The sequence below is a fragment of the Hydra viridissima genome, unplaced genomic scaffold (genome assembly GCF_058129835.1).
Source record: "Hydra viridissima isolate aposymbiotic clone 2 unplaced genomic scaffold, HvirCarnegie_v1 scaffold_7, whole genome shotgun sequence".
In the NCBI taxonomy this organism is placed as follows: domain Eukaryota; kingdom Metazoa; phylum Cnidaria; class Hydrozoa; order Anthoathecata; family Hydridae; genus Hydra; species Hydra viridissima.
Genome location: NW_028324306.1, coordinates 14,270,028 through 14,290,262, shown reverse-complemented (window position 1 = coordinate 14,290,262; position 20,235 = coordinate 14,270,028). Strand labels below are relative to the sequence as shown.

General features: G+C 30.5%; 2 protein-coding genes across 4 annotated transcripts in view; one reads left to right on the top strand and one right to left on the bottom strand.

Annotated features, from left to right (window-relative positions):
- Positions 1 to 20,235, bottom strand: part of LOC145184741 (large ribosomal subunit protein mL37-like) — a 253,325-nt gene that overhangs the window by 9,168 nt on the left and 223,922 nt on the right. The window lies entirely within an intron of this gene.
- Positions 10,636 to 19,360, top strand: LOC145185036 (piwi-like protein 1). 3 transcript variants are annotated; one of them, XM_090093977.1, is made up of 12 exons: positions 10,636 to 10,731; positions 10,981 to 11,023; positions 11,229 to 11,269; positions 11,554 to 11,787; positions 11,995 to 12,382; positions 12,481 to 12,792; positions 12,931 to 13,166; positions 17,174 to 17,594; positions 17,709 to 17,784; positions 17,863 to 18,235; positions 18,321 to 18,751; positions 18,838 to 19,360. In XM_090093977.1, the coding sequence occupies exons 3-12, from the start codon at positions 11,239 to 11,241 to the stop codon at positions 18,952 to 18,954; spliced, it is 2,619 nt and encodes an 872-aa protein (XP_089950103.1). In that variant the 5' UTR covers positions 10,636 to 10,731; positions 10,981 to 11,023; positions 11,229 to 11,238; the 3' UTR covers positions 18,955 to 19,360. The 3 variants fall into 3 exon arrangements, with proteins under 3 accessions (XP_089950103.1, XP_089950105.1, XP_089950104.1); XM_090093979.1 differs by lacking the exons at positions 10,636 to 10,731; positions 10,981 to 11,023; positions 11,229 to 11,269; ... (2 more) ...; positions 12,481 to 12,792; positions 12,931 to 13,166 and adding exons at positions 13,766 to 14,202; positions 14,763 to 15,317 and having other exon boundaries at positions 15,537 to 17,594; XM_090093978.1 differs by lacking the exons at positions 10,636 to 10,731; positions 10,981 to 11,023; positions 11,229 to 11,269; ... (2 more) ...; positions 12,481 to 12,792; positions 12,931 to 13,166 and adding exons at positions 13,766 to 14,517; positions 14,763 to 15,317 and having other exon boundaries at positions 15,537 to 17,594.

The window sequence follows — 20,235 nt, the reverse complement described above, 5'->3', positions numbered from 1 at the left end:
TATTTGATTATTTTGCATAGTATCATATCATTTTGCTTATGTATTTTTAATATGTATAGTATTAAAATTTTTTTTTTTTTATATTATCATATCATTTTGTTTATGTATTTTTAATATGTATAGTATTAAAATTTTTTTTTTTTTTATATTATCATATCATTTTGTTTATGTATTTTTAATATTTATAGTATTAAAATTTTTTTTTTTTTTTTTGATTTAATATTCTTATAAAATTTACTAACAAAAAATAAAAAACCCTAAATTAAACCCCAAATTAAAATTCGCACCAAATACTTTGCTATTTTCAAAACATAAGAGTTTTTTACTAAACTTTAGAAAGCTAATTTATCTTAAAAGAATAATGCAAAAAATGGTAATTCGCTATTATTCGTTATCATCGGAAAAATCAAACACCGAGGGTCAGTTTACAGTCAATTTCAAGTCACAACAAAATCATTACCAATTAATTGCTACTTAACTTAATGTTATTTGGTAACACTGATCTGAAAATATTAATTGGATATTAAATTATTACTTTCAGATCATTGGTACCAAATAAATATATTCTATTGTTTTGAAATTTGACGGTTTGTTTTTTGTATTTTAAAATTTGAATTAAAAAGATTTATACTTTTTGCCGCCAAGATGACGGCGTTTAAAATCAATACTAGGGAATGTCCGGGTTCCGATAGGAACCGGACGAGACCCGACCCGACAGGTATCGAATCCCGATAAAAGCCAGAAAAATTTTTATCGGACTCCGATTACCCGATAACGCCGATAAGACCTGGTAGTTGAAATTTTTCATACACGACCCGACTCAATAATTTAAGTTATCGGTAGTCGAAAGTTATTGATCCTATTGGTTCCCGAACCCGATTACCCGGTAAAAAAATAATTCCCTAACGGTTCTACCGGGTATTTTATGAAAAAGTTCCATTTTGTTCAAAAATAGTTGATATTTCTAAAAAAGTTACCAAAGTGGAATACAACCGTAATAATCGCAATAATTACATCTTCACTTGGCGTTTTGGTAGTTAAACAAAATTTAACATATTTCCTCTGCTATTGACGTAATCCGGTTGACAAAATTACTGTATCTCACCCTTTATGTGAAATGCTCAACACTGATTAGTTTTTACGAAAAATTTAAAGTAAGCAAAAACCATCAAAAGCGATCGTAAAGCATCATTGTTTGTATTTAGAATTGTTTCCTTTTCCGTTTCCTTAAGTGATGTTAGAAAGGTTGTAACTTTTGATATTAAAATCAGACTTGGTTAAAAAAGAAAGACGTGCTTAAAAAACATTTCAAAAATGTTTGCTAGCCAGTCAAATGTTCAGTCATCACAAGATCTAGGCGATGTTGATACTGAAAACGAAGAATGAAATGAACGTGATAAAGAAAACAGAACATTAACTTCAGATCCAGATGACCTACCTACCCTTGAAAGCGAAGCCGAAAAACCAGGTAATACATTGCCAGTTAGTTTAATTTCTTTGTTTAGTGCCTGTAATTTTTACACAGGATACTAATTGCCTTCAAGCATTGCTTAAATTTGTAAAGACAAGTTGTCTATCTGGTTGCCAACTACTTGGACCGTTGTTACAAATATGAATGAAAAGCCATTTTAAAATATCATCAGTCAAAAGTTGCAATGTAACTGGCTCTAGTCTACTTTTGTTCAAGTTTCCAATCCACCATTAGACGTGCTAGTTGTCAAAAGTTACATCTAAAGTTGCTCATATAAATAAGTGCTAAAAATGATCTGAAGTAATACAATCAGTTTTGAATAATTAAAAGGAATGCGAGAAATTGGGAATAGTTGAAATAATTTCAAAAATAAAAATAGTTGTAAATATTAGGACACAAACTCAGTAAAAATTGGTTAAAGTATGAATAAGTCTGACAATCTGCCCATAGTCTGACTATCTGCCCATATCTGCTAAAGTCAGGCTTTTTGCCAATAAAAGCTAGCCTTTTTTAATTCTCTTTTATAAATTTCAGACCAATGCGCAAGTTTTTGAAAACCAAGTTCAAAGAAACTAAATTTAGTCTCCAGAATTTTGTCAAGGATTCAAGAGTTCTTTTCAAGTTTCTTCAGCAAAGTGGGGAAGAAGACTCCAAGCTTGAACCATTCCCTGTCAACTACAGCCTTCGGCACTCACAATTTGGAAGCTTCTCTTTCAGCTTTACCCAGCCAAAGAAGGAGAAGAAGAGCGTGATTGAATTGAAAGGAGATTTTTTTGGCAATTTTTGTTCGGATGGGAAAGCCAATGCAGTTCTGGGTGACAAAAGGGAATGTTTATCTAGTTCTGTCCGAGGGTGCCTTTGCTATCCTAGCGCTTGTTCATCACTGCCAACCTGACAGCTACGAAGGGAAGAAATCTACTAAAGTCTAAAAAACTGCTCTTCATTAAATGCAACTACTCTCAGTTTGAGAGAAAAATGCTGCTCAAGTTCTGCTTAGAAACAAAAAACTCTTCATCAATTCCAAATGAGGAGCTGGATGACATCTAGGAAGCTCCTGATTGATGCAATTAACGTTTTGAACATTGAAGAAGAAAGAGAATTTGTCAAAAAAGATTTTCTATACCTTGGTTCAGATTTCTTTCAATTTATTTCGTGCTGAGAAAATCATGAAAACAAACTGTGCATCTCCAAATTTTAAATGTTTATTTTATAATCAGTGTTAAGTAAAAAATCAATGGTGAAAAAACTATATTTGCCAGTGTTTTAATTTTATAATGACTAAGGTAACTAATGTGTTAAAAAAGTTAACTTTTGGTACCAAAACTGCATTTATTTTCAAATCATTTAACTTGTTTCATTTACTCATGTTGTGTAATTAACTGTGGACTTTAATTAAGTACTGGATTGATTAACTCTCAGCTTAAATAAGTTTAATTTAATAATTTTTTTAAATTTTAGTTTATACATTTTACAGACTCTTAAAAAAATGCTAAAGTTACCGTAAGCAATAACTCGTAGCAAATTTTAATACCTTTTAGCGATTTTCGCAATTTTTAAAAATCTTTTACTAAGTTTCGGAAACCGAACGGTGTTATAACCAAAAACCAACTGGGTTCTGGTTTTTGGGTATTAAAAAAATTTAATACACGCACAGGTACCCAATAATTTGACGATTTCGGTTCCTTAGCTGTCGGTGATCGTTAACTCGTTCGATCATTGTTTCGGGCTATCGAGATATCGGGTATTTAACGGGTCTATACCCGAGCGGGTTCGGGACCCGAAAAACTTTTCGAAATTACTCGTTTGGCGGCCGAGCGGGACCCGATGACATATCCTTATCAATACAATACATACTTCTCAATGGCTTTAAAAAGCAATAGGCAATTGCAGGGAAAGATTTAAATAATGAATTGTTCCAAGAAAAAAAAGTTAACAAAATATTGCTCATTTGAACGTCGGACCTTAAAATAGAAAGCTCAGTAGAAAATTGTAAGTGGAACTTATGCTTTCTTTTTGATTTTTCTATTTAAAGAGAACATAAATATATTTTTATATAATTTATACAACTTTTAGATCATAATTGTGAAATAAATGTACAAACGCTGCATAAACTACTAGTTAAGCAATGTGAGTGCTACGACTTACAGGTTTCTTCCTCGATTATATTTGTCATTATATTACATAACCTATGTAACATCATCTGTTAATTTCGTTGAAAGTCACAAAAATGACGTCATTTTTAATAGCGCGAATCAATGGTAAAAGTAATGTAAATTATGCGGAAAATATGTTTGATACAATATTTATATGTATAATTAAATACATTAAGCAAATAAAACATTCAGAACTCAAATGTCATTTTATACAATTGAACTCTACTGTATGCGAAAGACATTCCTTAAGAGCTATCGTAATACTAAAATATTATATTCTACCTAGTGCTTTCGGAATGGTGTCGGATATGAGAATAAGGTACTAAAATATATGTGCTTCAGGATTTTATATTATCGCTACTTTGCCATTTTGCGTTATCTATGAATGTACAAATTGAACTGAATCAAAAAGTAAATTAAAAGGTGCAGTAAATTAAAGGTGTCCATAAATTAAAAGGAGCAGAATGGACAAAAGAACTCTGGATACTCTTTATTTTTTCAGAGGGTAGTTTGTAAGAATTAGAAACAAAAATTCCATCAAATAAATAAATTTTAGTGGTTTTTAAGTACCTCATGCTTGGTAAATTCATTTGCTTTTATTAATTACTATTTTGATATTTTGTTTTGCATTTTACATATCAAATGGAGCTTAAACATTTTCTTTGAATACCATTAACTGATATATTTCAAGATAATAAGGTTTGAAAAGATTTTTTTCTTTTTTTTTGAAGAAAACTCCTTTACATTTTTTTCCATTACACTACAGACATCGTATAATAAATAGGGAATAGCATATTGCATGTAACAAAAAATGTCTAATCTGTGTGCATATCACAAAGTTTATTAGCAGGTAAAACATCTTTCAAACATTTTTGATTGTATACTAAAATGGTGTTTACCGTGCAGTTGTGTTAAGGTACCTTCCAAAACTACTGCAGGGGGCAACTAATGACTAGCAGGTAAATAATATTTCCACGTTGAACAGTTCAAGGAATTACAAACTTAGCCAGCAAAATGTGACGTAAGTCTTAAATTTTCATTAAAATTACAAAACAAATTTATTAATTTGGATAAAAGTGAAGTAGAATTGATCAATTTAGAAAAAAAGAAGTGTATAAGAAAAATTTTGTTTAAACATAGCTATATTATTATGTAATTACAGTATATAACATAAAAAAATTTTGGAAATTAAAATTACTCAGTTCAAAATTCTTCACGATTGACTTCAAATTGATTAACACCGTTGATTTTGGACACAGTAAAATTATTTGCTTAAAGAGGTTATTTAGTTGGAGATACTTTACGCAGTAGTCTAAATTCCATATATGTTTGTATATATGTATAAAGATTTTTTTGAATAATGTTCTTGGAATCGTATATGGTGAATTCCAAAATAAATGATCTCTTTTTTGATTATTGATTTTTTTTTACATCAGTTTTATGAAGAGTGTAAAAAAAAGACACACCGGAAAATGTTGTAAAAAAAGTAGCACATAGCTTTGAATTGATTTCCATTCTATTTTCATCTCAAACCAGATGTTATTTATAATAACTGCATTAACAAATGTAAGTCTGATCATTTTGTATAAAAAGATGCATAAAATTGCCAGTTTAGCCCAGTTTTGTCTCATCTGAGATTTTAAGAAGATCTGAAAGATAAGAAGATCTGAAAGATATTTAGAAAGGGGTTATAGAGCAGAAAGTAAACCAACAAATTGGCAGATAATAGGTATGAAAGATGGCTCCAGGATCAGTAAAAAAGATCAAATAGATAATAGAATTTCGAGATTTGCATATGAAATACTCAGATATTTAAAACCACGGTGTTAACTAACGTCATCCAGGATATGAAAATGCGGAATGAGTGCTTAGACTTACATTTTGTCAACAAAAATCTAATTTAAAGTTAAGTTATTGTGAGCTTATCAAAATTCATAAAATGTGTTTCTTCAAATACTGTTTGAGTCATTTTGCTAAGGAACAACATTTTTGTTTTTGCAGCCATTAAAAAAAACCATAATGACGGCCTTAGATAGGCTTACAAGATTTATTAAGATCCATTCTGAGATAGTAAAAAAAACGGACTTTAACTTTCGATGGATGTCACACTCAACTTGATAAAGAGCTACATGTGGCGTTGGTATAGTCTTTGTTTGGTGACTCTTTGGAATATTCAGATAAATTTCCAATTGTATATACTTAGAATAGTTAGATAGGTGGGCATAAATAACCTTAGTTTTTATCACTGCTTATGAAACCAAATTTTTCTCTTTTTGGTCAGCTATATTAGTAGTTCTTTCCTTATACGTCATCTTAATTTTTTAAATATCAAACGATATTATAACAACATTTTGTGAACATCATTTACAATATCTTGTATACAGACCAGAATAACTTGCTCCGGGCCACACTTTTCTTCTAGACGAGTACGCTTGTTCACTATTGTTCATTTTTTCGCAGTATATAAAAAAGTATTTGGATAAATACCCGTTTAACGCACAGGCATGAGTTCAAACGCGTATTAGCGGACTTAAACATTTTAAAACTCTATTTATGATACAAAATTTTGCTTCCTTAACCCAAAATATATCATTATTGTACTAACACACACTCAAAAGCGCGTTGAAAAAAAAGTCGGTGTCAGGAAAAGATTTTTATAATATAAAAATAAACTAATTAGAATATTAAAAACTTTTTACAATTTGAAATTACGTATTCGGAACTTCTTGAGGCAAAGTTCTACCTTGAGAACTTGTGTGTTTTACGAATGAAATGCTTTTTCTGATCGTTCAAAATGTCAACTCTACTTTTTTTTGTAGTTTGGTACAACCTGACAGTTTGGATTGTTTGTTAAGGCTTTCCTGAGCGTCCTCAGAGTATTGAATAATTGGAAAAGCAAATTGTTTTAAAATGAAGGAAATTAATATATTGAGTTAGATTTTTGTAACTTCTGGATGGCATTACGTACCAACCGTATATAATATAAACTATAATTTATTCTGGATCAGTGCAGTAAACTTTAAATTGATCAATACTGTTATGGTACCCTAAGGATATTGTAATAAAGGTAATGTGCATTCTCTTATAACTTCTATACCAATTTCTATTATTCAAATGCTCTTCTCATATTATGATGATGTAACCAAAGCTAACTATGGCCTGATCAACTATGAGGCTCAACTATTTTAACTTTGATTGAATAAAAGTCTTCCTTAAATTTACAAAACACTCTTTTTTGAGTTCTGGCATAAAATTTCTGGTTTTCAGTTTTTATAATCAAAATGTAAAGTTAACCCAGAAAATCTTATTCAATAGTGCAAATTTGAAAGTTTAAGAGCTTTCTCATTTACAGCCTTTTTTTCACTAAATCTACAACAATCATCCTCTTTGAGTTTTGAACCACACATATTACAAGGCTGAGATGCATTTGCATCAGTCAATGAGTTTGTTTCTTTCAATTTGTGTCAACTTTTAAAAGTAATCTTAATGCTAATTACCTTACTAGCAATATTCGAATCTACCGAAAAAGGTTTTAACTGGTCAATTTGAGTTTTAAGAACAGTTTCTTCTTCTTTACACAACTCTGACATCATTTCTTTATCTACAAAAGTGGCAACTAGGATATTTAGAATTCTTGTCAGCCAACGGTTTCAACTTAAAACAGAAAAGGTACAGTTAATGTGCTAAACAAATTATCTTTATGCTTCATCACTTCGGGAAAATAATGGTTATCAAGCTTTTGGTCAACTGAAGTAAGAACTCTCTTAAGAATATTTCCATCAACTTTTTTATATGCTTTAACTCGTGGGTCTAGTTTGTAAATGCCAGAATTATTCAAACTAAAATGTACTTGAAAACGAGCTTCTGAAACGACAACAAGACGTTTGCGAAAAATGCTCAATAAGTAGCATCTAACAACTATAAGCGACTAACGAATTAGCTTGTTATATTTGTTATAAATTTTGTAAGGAGAATTTGGCGCTATTTTACTTTCGCACCCCCACCCCCACCCCCACCGTAATTTTTTGCAGATTATGAAAGATCGTCGTTTAAAGCGAAGAAAACGTATTAGAAACAATACTTTTAGACCAACTTAATATACTCTTAACTCAACCTTAAAAAGTTAAAACTCATACGAAAACGCTAATATTCGCCATTTTTTAAACGCGATGACGAAGTTTAAAAAAACAACTTAAAAATAACTTAAGAATTTTCCGCGCAAACATTTATCAGCGATTAAAATACCAAAAACCTCTATTTATTATGTAATCAATCATTATGAAAAAGGATTAAGTGCAGAAAACATTTCTACAAATAAAAGGCACGAGGATTACAGAAACCAAAATTAAGGAGCCTAAACGATATTTCGACAACAAAAGCAACGTTAAGAAAAGAAGCACAAATAGTCCTAAACATCACGTGATTACACTCACGTGCTTACACGCTCAAAAAAATTTGCCAAAAATCAAGGTCTAACAAGATACGAAAAATTTGAAAACAAATTTTTCGTATCTTATTAGACCTTGATTTTGACAACCCATTAGTACAAAATTATGATTAGAGATCAAGAAATCTGGCTCTGGCTCAATCAACAAAGTCACATACATAAAAGACTGTATATCAGTCAAGCTTATTCAGATAAAGTATTTTGGAACAAAATCTTGAAGACTAATGACACTGTTATATAGCAATTAAATTGCACTGCATGTTTCGAAGTAATATATTTATGTGAAAAACAAAAAGACCAAATATTTCACCCTCAAGATGGCCAGGAATACCAAAATCTCAAATAACATGGTTACAAATATTAAGAACAACCCAAAGAGAAATAACAGGTCCGTTTTTACATTTAGCTCATGTTTTTGGAGTCTGTAGACCAATGACGTCACATTTTGTGAAAAAAGTGTTACGGTTTCTATCAACGATTTGGTCATGAACGGCACAACAATTGTTTTATGACTGGTTATTTTCGCCGACTAAACTTGAGTAACTAAGTTAGGAATAATATTGTTAACAAATGATAATTTTTTTTTGTTTTGTTTTATTTTTGCATTTTTACTCATTTTGGTTTAAGTATGTTTGTAAAATAGGATCAGGTAAAGAACCAGAAGTGAACGAGATAAAGATTATTGATAGCCCAGTCCTCCTCATTAATATTTCTCCATCATCATCAGGAAGGTCTTCAAAGTATTCAATTCCAAACAAAGGTGAGTATGTTGTCAGATGACATTCACTTCACTGTTGGCTGTTTGCCATGAACATACGTAATTATTTAATCTAAAACTGTAGTTTTCTCGCAACACTTCGATGACAACAATATTCTTTTCAAACAAAAGCCTTTTTTCAAAAATTTTCTCCTTTTTTTATACCAGACAATACCTTTCAAAAATGTCATAAAAATCAACACATACTTACAATTAACACATATTCACAATTACTTTTGTAACAACTATCAAAATTATTAATTCCGTAACGTTCTAGCAATTTTCGCAACGGAAATACGGAGACTATTTTTAAGATAATTATTTGGCTTAACATATCAGAACTGATTTTACATAACGATATTTAGACAACTAATAACATCTTGATAAAAACAAAATCTATTTTTAAACTTGTTAAATTCTGCAACTTTGAATTGGGTTATTTTCTCTTTATCTTTGGATTCACTACCCTCAAAAATGGTCAGATTTTCAGCCAATATCTTCCATTATAACTTGAATTATTCAGGAAAGGTGTCACTAAAATATCCGTAATGAAGAACATTCTTTTATTTTATTTTCTCTTTTATTAATCACTCTTCTCTGCAACGTTTTCGTGTTCAATTTACACTCGCTCAAAATCTACAATAATCCCTCAATTACCGTCATAAAAAAAAACCACGCAGATTAAATTTACAAAGATTTCCAGTTAAAACCGATTAACACAAATAAACTCCTAAGCGTCAGTTTTTCTACCGCTACACGCGATTGCTTGCGCACAATTCAACTACAAGTGTCTTAAAGGTTAATTTCAGTGCGTATTTTTGCAATAAAAATATGCTCATCTGAACCTTTACATAACCTTTTAACATAACCTTTCGAGTTGCATAGACCAAGTTAAAAAAAAAAAAACACACTTAATGTCTTTCCTTTAATGAGCACTTTCGGTTTTAAAAGGTTTTTGGTTTTAAAAGACGACATGTTTTCACATATTCTAACACATTGTTTCTCTTTTGAATAAAATGATTAATAGAATTAAAAATAGCTCACCCTCCAAAGTAAAAATCACAATAACACTGATTTTTTTCTTAAAATCTAGTTCAATGGTATTGAAACCACTGTAAAAGTGCGAATAAATTTTTTCCATCAATGAAATTGCACTTCATCATCACTCGAACTCCTTATGAGGGATTGTTATTGTGAAAATATCATCTATAAAACGATTCTTTGAACTGAGTTTTGTCCACTTAGATTCTATAAAGCAATGTGCACCAGTATAATCCGCAAACTATTGCTGTTGCATTTCAGGTAACATGTATTTCAAGAACAGCTTTTAAAATAATTTTCTGTTTACAAAGTCGATGTGCGCCAAACAGGTGCCATGTCATTAAGAGAACGTTGATTTCTTTGACGTTTTAACTTTCTTCTGTTCAAATAATATGACAAACTTGATTGTTATATAAAAATTCAAATTTTAAAAAAGTATTTTTTTTAAAATAAAAAATACTTAGATTTACTTAAGAAAAAAAATAGTCTCAGATATTTTGGATAAAAAACCGAATAAAAGCAAATCGAAGGTGAAAATACGCATACTATATAAAATGTGTTTACCAATCAATTAAAAGAATTAACTGATTTATTATTTTTATAACAAGATTAAAATCTTTTTATTTGTACCTCAGCATTAATTGACAAAAAATGCAATTGACAATTTAATAACACTTTGACATTTATAAACATGGAAACCGTCCTTAAACAGCTGTAAAAACCAATACATTGTTATTTTTTTAAAAACCAATCGTTACACTGAGTTTTAAACAAACCAATAAGATAATGCCATGCTGAAAGGCGTATAAATATTGGCTTAGATACAAATTTTGATAAAAGAGCAAGAAAGCACATGACATTGGTAAGCATGACGGAAAAATCATCGATTCTTATAATATATATAAAATCATCGATTCTTATAACATGCACATTCTAAAATTTATAGCATATTTAAATTTATGTTTTAAAATGCAATGTATATTTTTCTTTTGAACTAAGTTTTACAATTAACCAAAATATATCAAATTACAATAAATTAAACTAAAAGTTCAGACAACTGATAGCTTTTTTGGTTTAAAATTTGACTTAAACTATACTTCCTCCATTTTAGGATTTTCGGCTAGGTATAATTTGCTAAAGAAATTCGAAAAAAGGTATTTCAGTTTAAATACATATTTTTATATAAAAATGATGTTTATCGCGTTAAAAGTCTAGCTAACTAAGAATAGTGTTTGTATACTTCTTGGGAACTGCTTTTTATTATTGCAAAACTAAAAAGTTAAGCATTGTGAAGTAAGATGGTTGGAATTAAATTGTAGATAAATTAGTTCTTTATCATGTATAAAACATTCTTTATAGAAACTTAAACATGACTGGTAGAGCTAGAGGAAGAGCAAGAGGTAGTTTTTGATATTTATTATTACCTTTTTAGTTAGTTTGTTTTACTATAGTTAAAGAAGCTTTGTTCTTAAACTGTCACAGTTATTACAATTACTCTAAGAAGCAGAAGCATTTGATGAGCTGGGTAGTTTTAGACAAAGTTACAAGTTGAAATAAACCTTTGATAAAAATTGTTTTTTATTATTTTCCTGATCATTTTAAATTGTTTTAAAATTAATTTGATCAAATACTCTAGAACCTAAAAACAGTGTTAAAGTTTAAAAACTCATTTCAAATAACTTAGGTCGTGGGGTTAGTGAAGAACATCAACCTGTAGGAGTTCAACCTTCTCAAAGTCAGCCACCTGTTGGTGGTCGTGGTAGATCAAGAGGAGTTGTTCCTCAAGCTGGGCCGTCTCAGCCTCCTGTACAGTCAAATGTAGCCACTGCACCTAAACCACCACCAACTGAAGAAATAGGCAAGTTAAAAATTCATGAAGAGCAACCTAGAAAAGAGGATAGACGTAGGAGAGGTTTTGGTGAGTAGTTATTTTAAATATGTACTCAAAATATTGTTTTTTAGTTTTTATATAACTTTAATGTATATACACAGTTACTTCTCTTTTTTTTTTTCTTTTCATTTTCTAACTAATCTCTGAAATTTTATTAGAAAAATAATTGATACAATACTGGTAATATGCTTGAGTGTAAGTCAGTTTTTAAGCAGTACTTTCTTATCTTTCTAGGAGAAGAAGATTTAAATGTGTTAAAGACCCGTGAAGAAGGACAGCTTAAAGTTGGCACATATGGTCAACCAGTTGATATTGTTTCAAATTTTTTCAAGGTTGATTTCAAATCTGCAGACTTACATTTATACAATGTTGTGTTTGATCCAGATATTCAAAGCTCACGTTTTAAAAGTGCAATGCTTCATAAAGTTGATGATGTAATAGGAACCACACGCTGTTTTGATGGAATGGTTTTGTTTTTGCCAAAAAGACTGCCTGAACTAGTCACAAAAAAGTGTGTTAAATCTCAAAAGGGTGAAGATATTTCTATAACAATAACACACAGATGTGCTGTTCCAGCAAACTCACCATCAGTAGTTCAACTAATGAACATATTATTTAAAAAGTATATAAATGATATATTTTCGTTTAGTTTTTATCATTTATTGAAATTTTTAGTTTTTTATCTAACTAAGTTATTTATAAAGTTTCTCAATTTTACAGACAACTAAAGAAGCTAAATATGCAACAAATAGGACGCCACTATTTTAATCCAGAGCGCAAAGTTGATGTTCAAGTAGAAGTAGAAAGGGGTATTGCCACTCAATTACAGGTTTGGCCTGGACTTCAAACATCTATTTTACAGTATGAACAGTCAGTTATGCTATGTGCAGATATTGCACACAAAGTTATGCGCAGAGATAGTGTCTTAGATTTTTTATATAGCACTCATCGTAGTTTAGGCATGCAAGGGAAGACAAACACCTTTTATGAGGTTGCACAAAAAGCATTAATAGGAGAGATTGTCTTAACTAGGTTAGTCATTCCTAATAAATATACTTTTTATTACATATTTAGCATTTATTTTAATAGATGATTTTTAAATATATTCAAGATAGTGGTTGTTGAAAACTGTTTTGAAGGTTTTATGTTAGAGACGAGTAATTGGTTTAGATATAACAATAAGACCTACCGAATTGATGATATTGATTGGAACAAGCACCCTACTGACAAGTTTACAAAAGCTGATGGTTCAGAAATTTCATTTCTGGAATACTATGAAAAAGCCTATGAGCGTAAAGTTATGGATCCTATGCAACCTTTGCTTATTTCAAAACCAAAAGATAAGGATAAGAAACGTGGCACACAAGGTCCAATACTCCTTCTTCCAGAGTTCTGTTCAATTCAAGGTACAATTTAATAAACTTTCATGTTAATACACGTCATTAAGAAATGTGTGTGCTAAGGTAATTCTATGAAAATATATAATAATTTTTTTCCATCCATAATTCTAAATAAGTGTAAATCAGGTTTTATATTAGTATTGTTTTGAATTGTTATTATTGTTCTTTGAAAACATTTTAAAAGTTTGGCATCCCAAGGTTTGAAAAGTCTCTTGTGGATTGATAATGCACAAGCTAAAACTTAATTGATTTATACCATTTGATTTCAACCTAGCTTTATACTTCAATATTTTACAACTGTATGCTCCATTATGGATGTTGATATGTATGTTCTATGGATTTTGGATTGTTTAAAACAAAATAAACTTAATTGAGCTGTTAAGAATCAGAATGGTGTAAGTCCAAAAAAAAAATTTTATTCAATATTTTTGATTATAATCCATCATTCTGATTCTCACCAGCTTAATAAATACTCTTGTTGTTTTCGACAAGGAAATTTTGAAGTAATTATTTATACAAAAGTAAAACTAGTTAGAGAAAATTAATTAATAGTTAATACAATAACACCACCCTCACTAAAAATTTGTTTACTTGTAATGATTTAGCTGAAGGTATAAAGAATTGCTCTATGAGTTGTTTTACACTGTTGTAAAATTTTGAGATTTGAATTGGCTGACCCAAGAGCACCACCTGAGTGATTAGGATAATAATAGTAAAACACATCTACTGAGTGAAGTAGACATTTCACAATCAAGAAACACAAATTTTGAAATCCAATTCTGTGTCTGTGGAAGTAAATCCATTTTGAAGTTTCAAAGCAGTTAAAATCAGCCAATGTCATGTGATATAGAAAAATAGCTGTAAAATCCCTCTGGTATGCAGCATTCCAATAAGATTTGGTTGGTTTGTTATTAGGGGGCATATCTTCAAGATTGCTGAATTTCACACAAATATCTTGCATACAGCTGTTTTTATGGGGTTTTATCTAACTACAAATCCAAATTTCTGCTATCTTTCCCACAAAAATTTATCTACTTGGCAGGTAATTTTAAATTTGACCTAAGTGATCATCTTGCTCTACCGACACTAACAACTTATTTTCAAACTGTAATGAAAAAAGACATGGAGAATGTCAAACAAGTGCTGTAAAAATGCCATTATTAAAGGCTCCTTTTTACTAGTGTACATGCTGGCATGGAGGTTTCTCTGTCTAGTTTTTGTGTTTATTTTGGCCATTTAAAACAGCATACAATGTAAAAAATTCAAAAATTTTGTATAAGACATTTTTTTGTCTGGTTGTGTATGTCAAATATCATCTTTCTATCGTAAAACTGAACTTAAAGAACACCGTAAAAAGGTAAATGTCTGTTTTCTCATCATCATTATCATCATATTTTTTATCATGGTTTTTAATTGTTATTTCTTTGTGAATTTTAATTTGGAATATTTTCCTAAATTTTCATATAATCATGATATTTGAACTAGAGATTTTTCACACCAAAAGAATCAACCTTTTTAAATACATTTTTGATCTCTATTTAAATTTAGTATCTTATGAACATTATTGATTTCAACTTTTTTTTTTTTCCTATTAAATTAAAGGCTTCTTTCTTCATCCACAATGCCCAACCAGGCAAGACACCATCATCAAAACAGGAAAATTGTGTGCTTGACTTACCTCAGATTTTGTGATTGAAAAAATCTTTTAATTTTATGGTGTCAACTTTGATTTTTTACCGCTCATATTCCACAAGAAATCTGTAAGACATACTGAACTATCATGAGGCAAAGTAAGTTGCCTTTCCCAAATTGTTTGAATTTACAACTGTTCTAATCTGTGTTAAAATACTTGGCCAAGGCCTGCAATTATGTGCTTTTGCAAAATTGGATGTTTGCAGATGAATGAAAAGCATTCCTTAAACAACCTTCTGGAGGTAATGAATCAAGTTTATGATCTAAAACTTGCCTAAGCCTCATTCATAAAGGTTTACCACACAATTTCACACAGTTTACATTCAGAGAATATTTGAGGACTTTAACATCCCAAGATTTGATTGTAGCTTGATAAATTTCGGCAAGTCTAATATCCACAAAGGATGAGTCTCCAAAGTTTTTCCAGCAAAGTCTTTAAAGTTCACTCTTTGCCTTTCACACCAGGTAACTAAAAAGAACATTTATTTCTTATATTTCTATGCATTTCTATGTGTTTTAATAATAACATTAAAATAATTTTAATATTTGAATAAAAAATGTTTTTTTTTTCTTAGTTATTAATACTTGATGTAGTACCCTTTCTTTTTGCATTAAAGAAACAGATAAATGTTTAGTTTCTTAATAGCAACAGTTGTTCTATTGCAATTAGTTTTTTTTAAATAGATACTAATGGAGCAAAGCTGAAGACAACTGTTCCTTCACTGACCACCGATGACCTTGTGAGTCTTCAACTTAACACTGGTTTAACTAACTTTGTTATGAAGAAACTAGTTAGTGCTGTAAACCAATCACCTGTTGGAAGAGTGATTTTAAAGCTACCTGCGAGCAGCTCAAGAATTTCTTTACTCACCCTTTAATTAAAGCATTCAATGCCAAAGTGCCCTCAGCTGCAGACCATCTCATTGTTCACTGCAAGAACTTATTAAACTTTCACAATATGGTTCTCCTTTCTCAAAGTATTTCTGATTATGCTGCTAAACTTGGAGTCAATGGTGGTAAAGGCTTTCTCAAATTTTGGCTATCTTTTTTTGATAGAAATAATAAAAAAAAACACTACTGGCATCACCACCTCAAAACAGGCTCTTGACCCAGAGAATTTCACAAGTAAGAAGCTTCAGATGCTAGTAGTTGTCTATGAAATTCTCCCTGAGATTTATTCCAATGTTGAGAAAATTCTGTCATTAATTGAAGCAAATACAATAAAGCTTTTTGTTGCTTGTGATCTTAAGCCAGAAAACATCTGTGGTCTTCAGACTCATTTAACATTTTTTAAGCCAATGTTGCACCAACAATATGGGTTCACTTAAGAGTTTGCTCAAAGACTGATCAGTTGTGTTGTTAATTACAACAGCAAACATCTTTAACTTTTCCAATGACAAGGGTATAAAAATTAATTCATTTTTGTGTGTATTCTTTTTTTTATTATTAAACTTAAAAAAAAACTATATCAACTGGTGAATATCTGTATATAAACTTAGAAAGTTGCTTTTGCTAATTGTTGTAACAAAAGTTGTACATGTTCTAAGAAAATAAAGAAAATGCTGTCATTTTGAACATGTTTACCTAAAATTAGTTCTATTTTATGTTACTGTACAACAAATCGGAAAAAAATAAAAATAGAGTTGATTGCATTTGATTTTTAACTAATTTTCTTCCCAATTAGCATAAAATTGCTATATTTTTACCCTTTGCCAATATTTTTATATTTAATATCATGAAAGTGTAAAATGTGTTTAGTGTTGCTAAGTCTGATTTTCCATGCCTGCTTGATTTTTAAGCGAACCTCTAATTTTTCATCACAGTTTGAAAATATTAGTAAAAAACAAAGAAATCCTGAAATAAAAGTTGTTAGAGTGTCTCTGTAAAGTAAGATGATCTCTTATGTCAATTTTACAATGTACCTGCCTAGTAGATAACTTTTTGTAGCAAAGATAGCAAAAGTTTAAGTTTGCAGTTAGATGAAAATCCATAAAACCAATTGTGTGCAAGATTTTTGCATGAAATTCAGCACTCTAATGCTGATTTTCATGCAAACATCATTATATTTATTTAAGGTTCTTAGTCATTTCTAAAATGTTTCAAATTACTTTTGATAATATATAATAATCAAAACTAATAATCAAGGTTTTAATGAAGTGACCACTAATTAAAACCTGGAAGTCTTTCCAGTTAACTGAAGTTCTTTACTTTCAAGTTTTAATTTTCTTTAGTTTACCTTTTATTATTGTTTTGTTAATTTTGTTTCCTTAAAATATACTTTGTTAATTAAATTTTTTTTTTTTTTTTTTTTTTTTTTACAGGTTTATCTGAAACCATGAGAAGTAACTTCAATGTGATGAAAGACCTAGCCCAACACACAAGAGTTTCTCCAGATGTGCGAGCTAAAAATCTTGAAGCTTTTATGAATGAGCTTCAGAATAATCCTGAAGCTGTTGGTGAGATGACCCAGTGGAACATGAATTTTGAGAAAAAACTTTTGCAGATGAAAGGTAGATGTTTTGCAGCAGAAAACATACATCAGAAAGATTCTAAGTTTACCTATAAAATCAGTGATGCTGATTGGACAAAAGAATCACGTGGTAAAATGTTATTATCAGCGGTCAGCATCAGCAAGTGGTTGTTAGTTTTTTCACAGCGGGATAGTAATATTGCTCAAGATTTTAAGAATACGCTTCAAAAAGTATGTGGACCAATGGGTATGATGGTTGCTGAACCAGAGTTGTAAGTTTTAATAGGCAGTATTTTAGTTTTATTTAGATTATTTGAAATTAGCCATTTACTATTAAAGTAATTACATTTATTGAATACAAAGGTTGTTTTGTTTTTTTTACCTAGATGTCGCTTGACTAATGATAATGCTAAATCATACTTTGCTGCCCTTAAGGACAACATCAGGGATGATGTCCAAATTGTAAGTTGTTTTCCCATACAGTTTAAAAAATTATTTAAAACATGATCTTACAATCATCTTTCAAATTTTTTTTTATAGGTTGTATGTATTGTTCCTAACAACAATAAAGATCGTTATGACTCTATTAAGCGATTGTGTTGTGTTGAGAGACCCATTCCTTCTCAAGTTGTAGTCAGTCGAACTCTTTCAAAACAACAAATGTTAATGTCAGTCTGTACAAAAATAGGCATTCAGCTTAATTGCAAAATGGGTGGCAATGTTTGGGCTGTAGAAATTCCAATTCAAATAATGGTTGTTGGTTATGATGTGTACCATGATTCCTTAACTAAGGGCAAGTCATTTGGGGGTTTTGTTGCAAGTACTAATAAAACCTTGACAAACTACTACTCTAGAATAACTGCTCATACTAGTCACCAGGAAATATGTGATCAATTAAAGATCTGTATGACAGGTTGGAATAATTATGAGTGTTAATGAAAAGAAAGAATCTTTTCTAAATTTTTGTTCACGCATTTAACATTTTGACCTTTTTTTAGGAGCATTAAAGAAGTATCATGAAATCAACAACAATCTTCCTGATAAAATTATTGTTTATCGAGATGGTGTAGGTGATGGCCAATTGGGCATGGTACATGCGCATGAACTTCCTCAACTAAAGGAAGCATTTAAAGATGTTGCTCCTGGTTACAACCCAAAGTTTGCCATGATTGTGGTTAAGAAAAGAATATCTACGCGATTATTTTTAGGAAGTAACAATGGGCAATACTCTAATCCTCCTCCAGGAACTGTAGTTGATACAGTAGTGACTCGCCCAGAATGGTTTGATTTCTTTTTGATTTCTCAGTCTGTGCGTCAGGGAACTGTGTCACCAACCCATTATAATGTGATTAGTGATAACACAGGATTAAAACCTGATCATTTTCAACGACTAACTTACAAGTTGTGTCATCTCTATTATAATTGGCCAGTAAGTTATTTTCTATTTTTATAAATAATTAAAAACGAACTTAAATTTCCTATATAGTTGAAATAAATTTTTTATCTGTTTTTCAGGGAACAATAAGAGTGCCTGCGCCATGTCAATATGCACATAAGTTAGCGTTTCTTGTTGGTCAGAGTATCCATACTGAGCCTAGTGCTGTTTTGGCAGACCGTTTGTATTATCTTTAAAATTCTTCTGAGATGGGTTTTATTTTTCATAAAGTTCTTTAAAGGCATGGAATTCTGCGAAATTAACAGTTTTAAGCTGTTATTTTCCCTGTCTCTTTGTATGTATATATCATTCCTCGACGGACAATTTAGTTGGAAGCGTTAGAAAGTGTTGCGTTATATAGAGTTTTACCATCTTTTAGCTTCATAGCATTACATTAAAATTTTTAAAACTACGTTTATTTTTAAAAGATACGTAATTATTCAGCAAGCACACAACGTTGAAATGACGTCGATCAACGTTATTTCAACGTTGTTTCAACGTTGTGCTTGCTGGGTTGATTACTTGATTTTACGTGTCAAGATTGTAGATAGATTTGTGTTTTTATTTCTTTATTGAAAGCCTCTTTACTTTATAACACATAAATTTCGTATTTATTGAGGAAAGCCCCAATTATTTGATCTGTTAATTCGTGATTATTATTCTAAGCGTCATGTTAGTCCTTACAAAGATGTTAATTTACTAAATTTTACTTACATTCTGCACTCTTAATCGACTTATTTCGGTCACCAAAAATTAATCATTAACTGTTGTGTGCGACGTTCACTAACTGCGTTCTGTCATCAAAAATACAACCCGACGATGAATTATAGCGTTCTCCGCACCATTCATCCAGCTTATGTGGGTGTGAAGACCTTAAGTCGGTTGATTTAAGATTGGCAATTCGGTAAAATCCAGAGCTGTTTAATGCTTCATTCAACTCAAAGTGAGCTTCGTCTGACTAACAATTTTAAAGCAAAGTTAAAATATGAGTTAAATTATGTAGAGTCAGTACCGCTAGGGAGTATTCTAGAAGTTTTTGATGATCATTTAACACTAGTTCCTAAGTTAACTATCTTATACGGATATGTCTAAGTCTGATCGTAAGACTCGATGCAGTGAAGATCTTGAAAGCCCTAGCTGTTGTGCCCTTCTTATTAATGCTTGGCCACACGCTCTATATCTTTTAATGAACATTATGCCCACGCATCTTCCTGTTCGTAAATTATGCAAGATGGATATATATGGACAGCAATAACAAAAACCACAACTGAAGCATCTTTTATAACTACATCATCAAAAGCATATCCATTCTTCTTAACAATTCTAATACATCTACGAGGCGCAGATTCAGTAAGTTTTCAATTTAAACTTAAGTTTGTGGCCAGTTAGAAGTTTTCAATTCAAAATAACAGTTATTCAGCATTTTTGAACCTACCATGCTAGCGTATTTCAGCATCAAGTTGTTTTCACAAACTCTT

Bases quoted from the DNA above. Each gene is read 5' to 3' on its own strand.
- LOC145185036 (XM_090093977.1), top strand. From the start codon at position 11,239: ATGACTGGTAGAGCTAGAGGAAGAGCAAGAG. The intron at 11,788-11,994 runs GTGAGTAGTTAT...TTATCTTTCTAG, and splicing joins TAGACGTAGGAGAGGTTTTG to GAGAAGAAGATTTAAATGTG. The intron at 18,236-18,320 runs GTTGGAATAATT...ACCTTTTTTTAG, and splicing joins ATTAAAGATCTGTATGACAG to GAGCATTAAAGAAGTATCAT.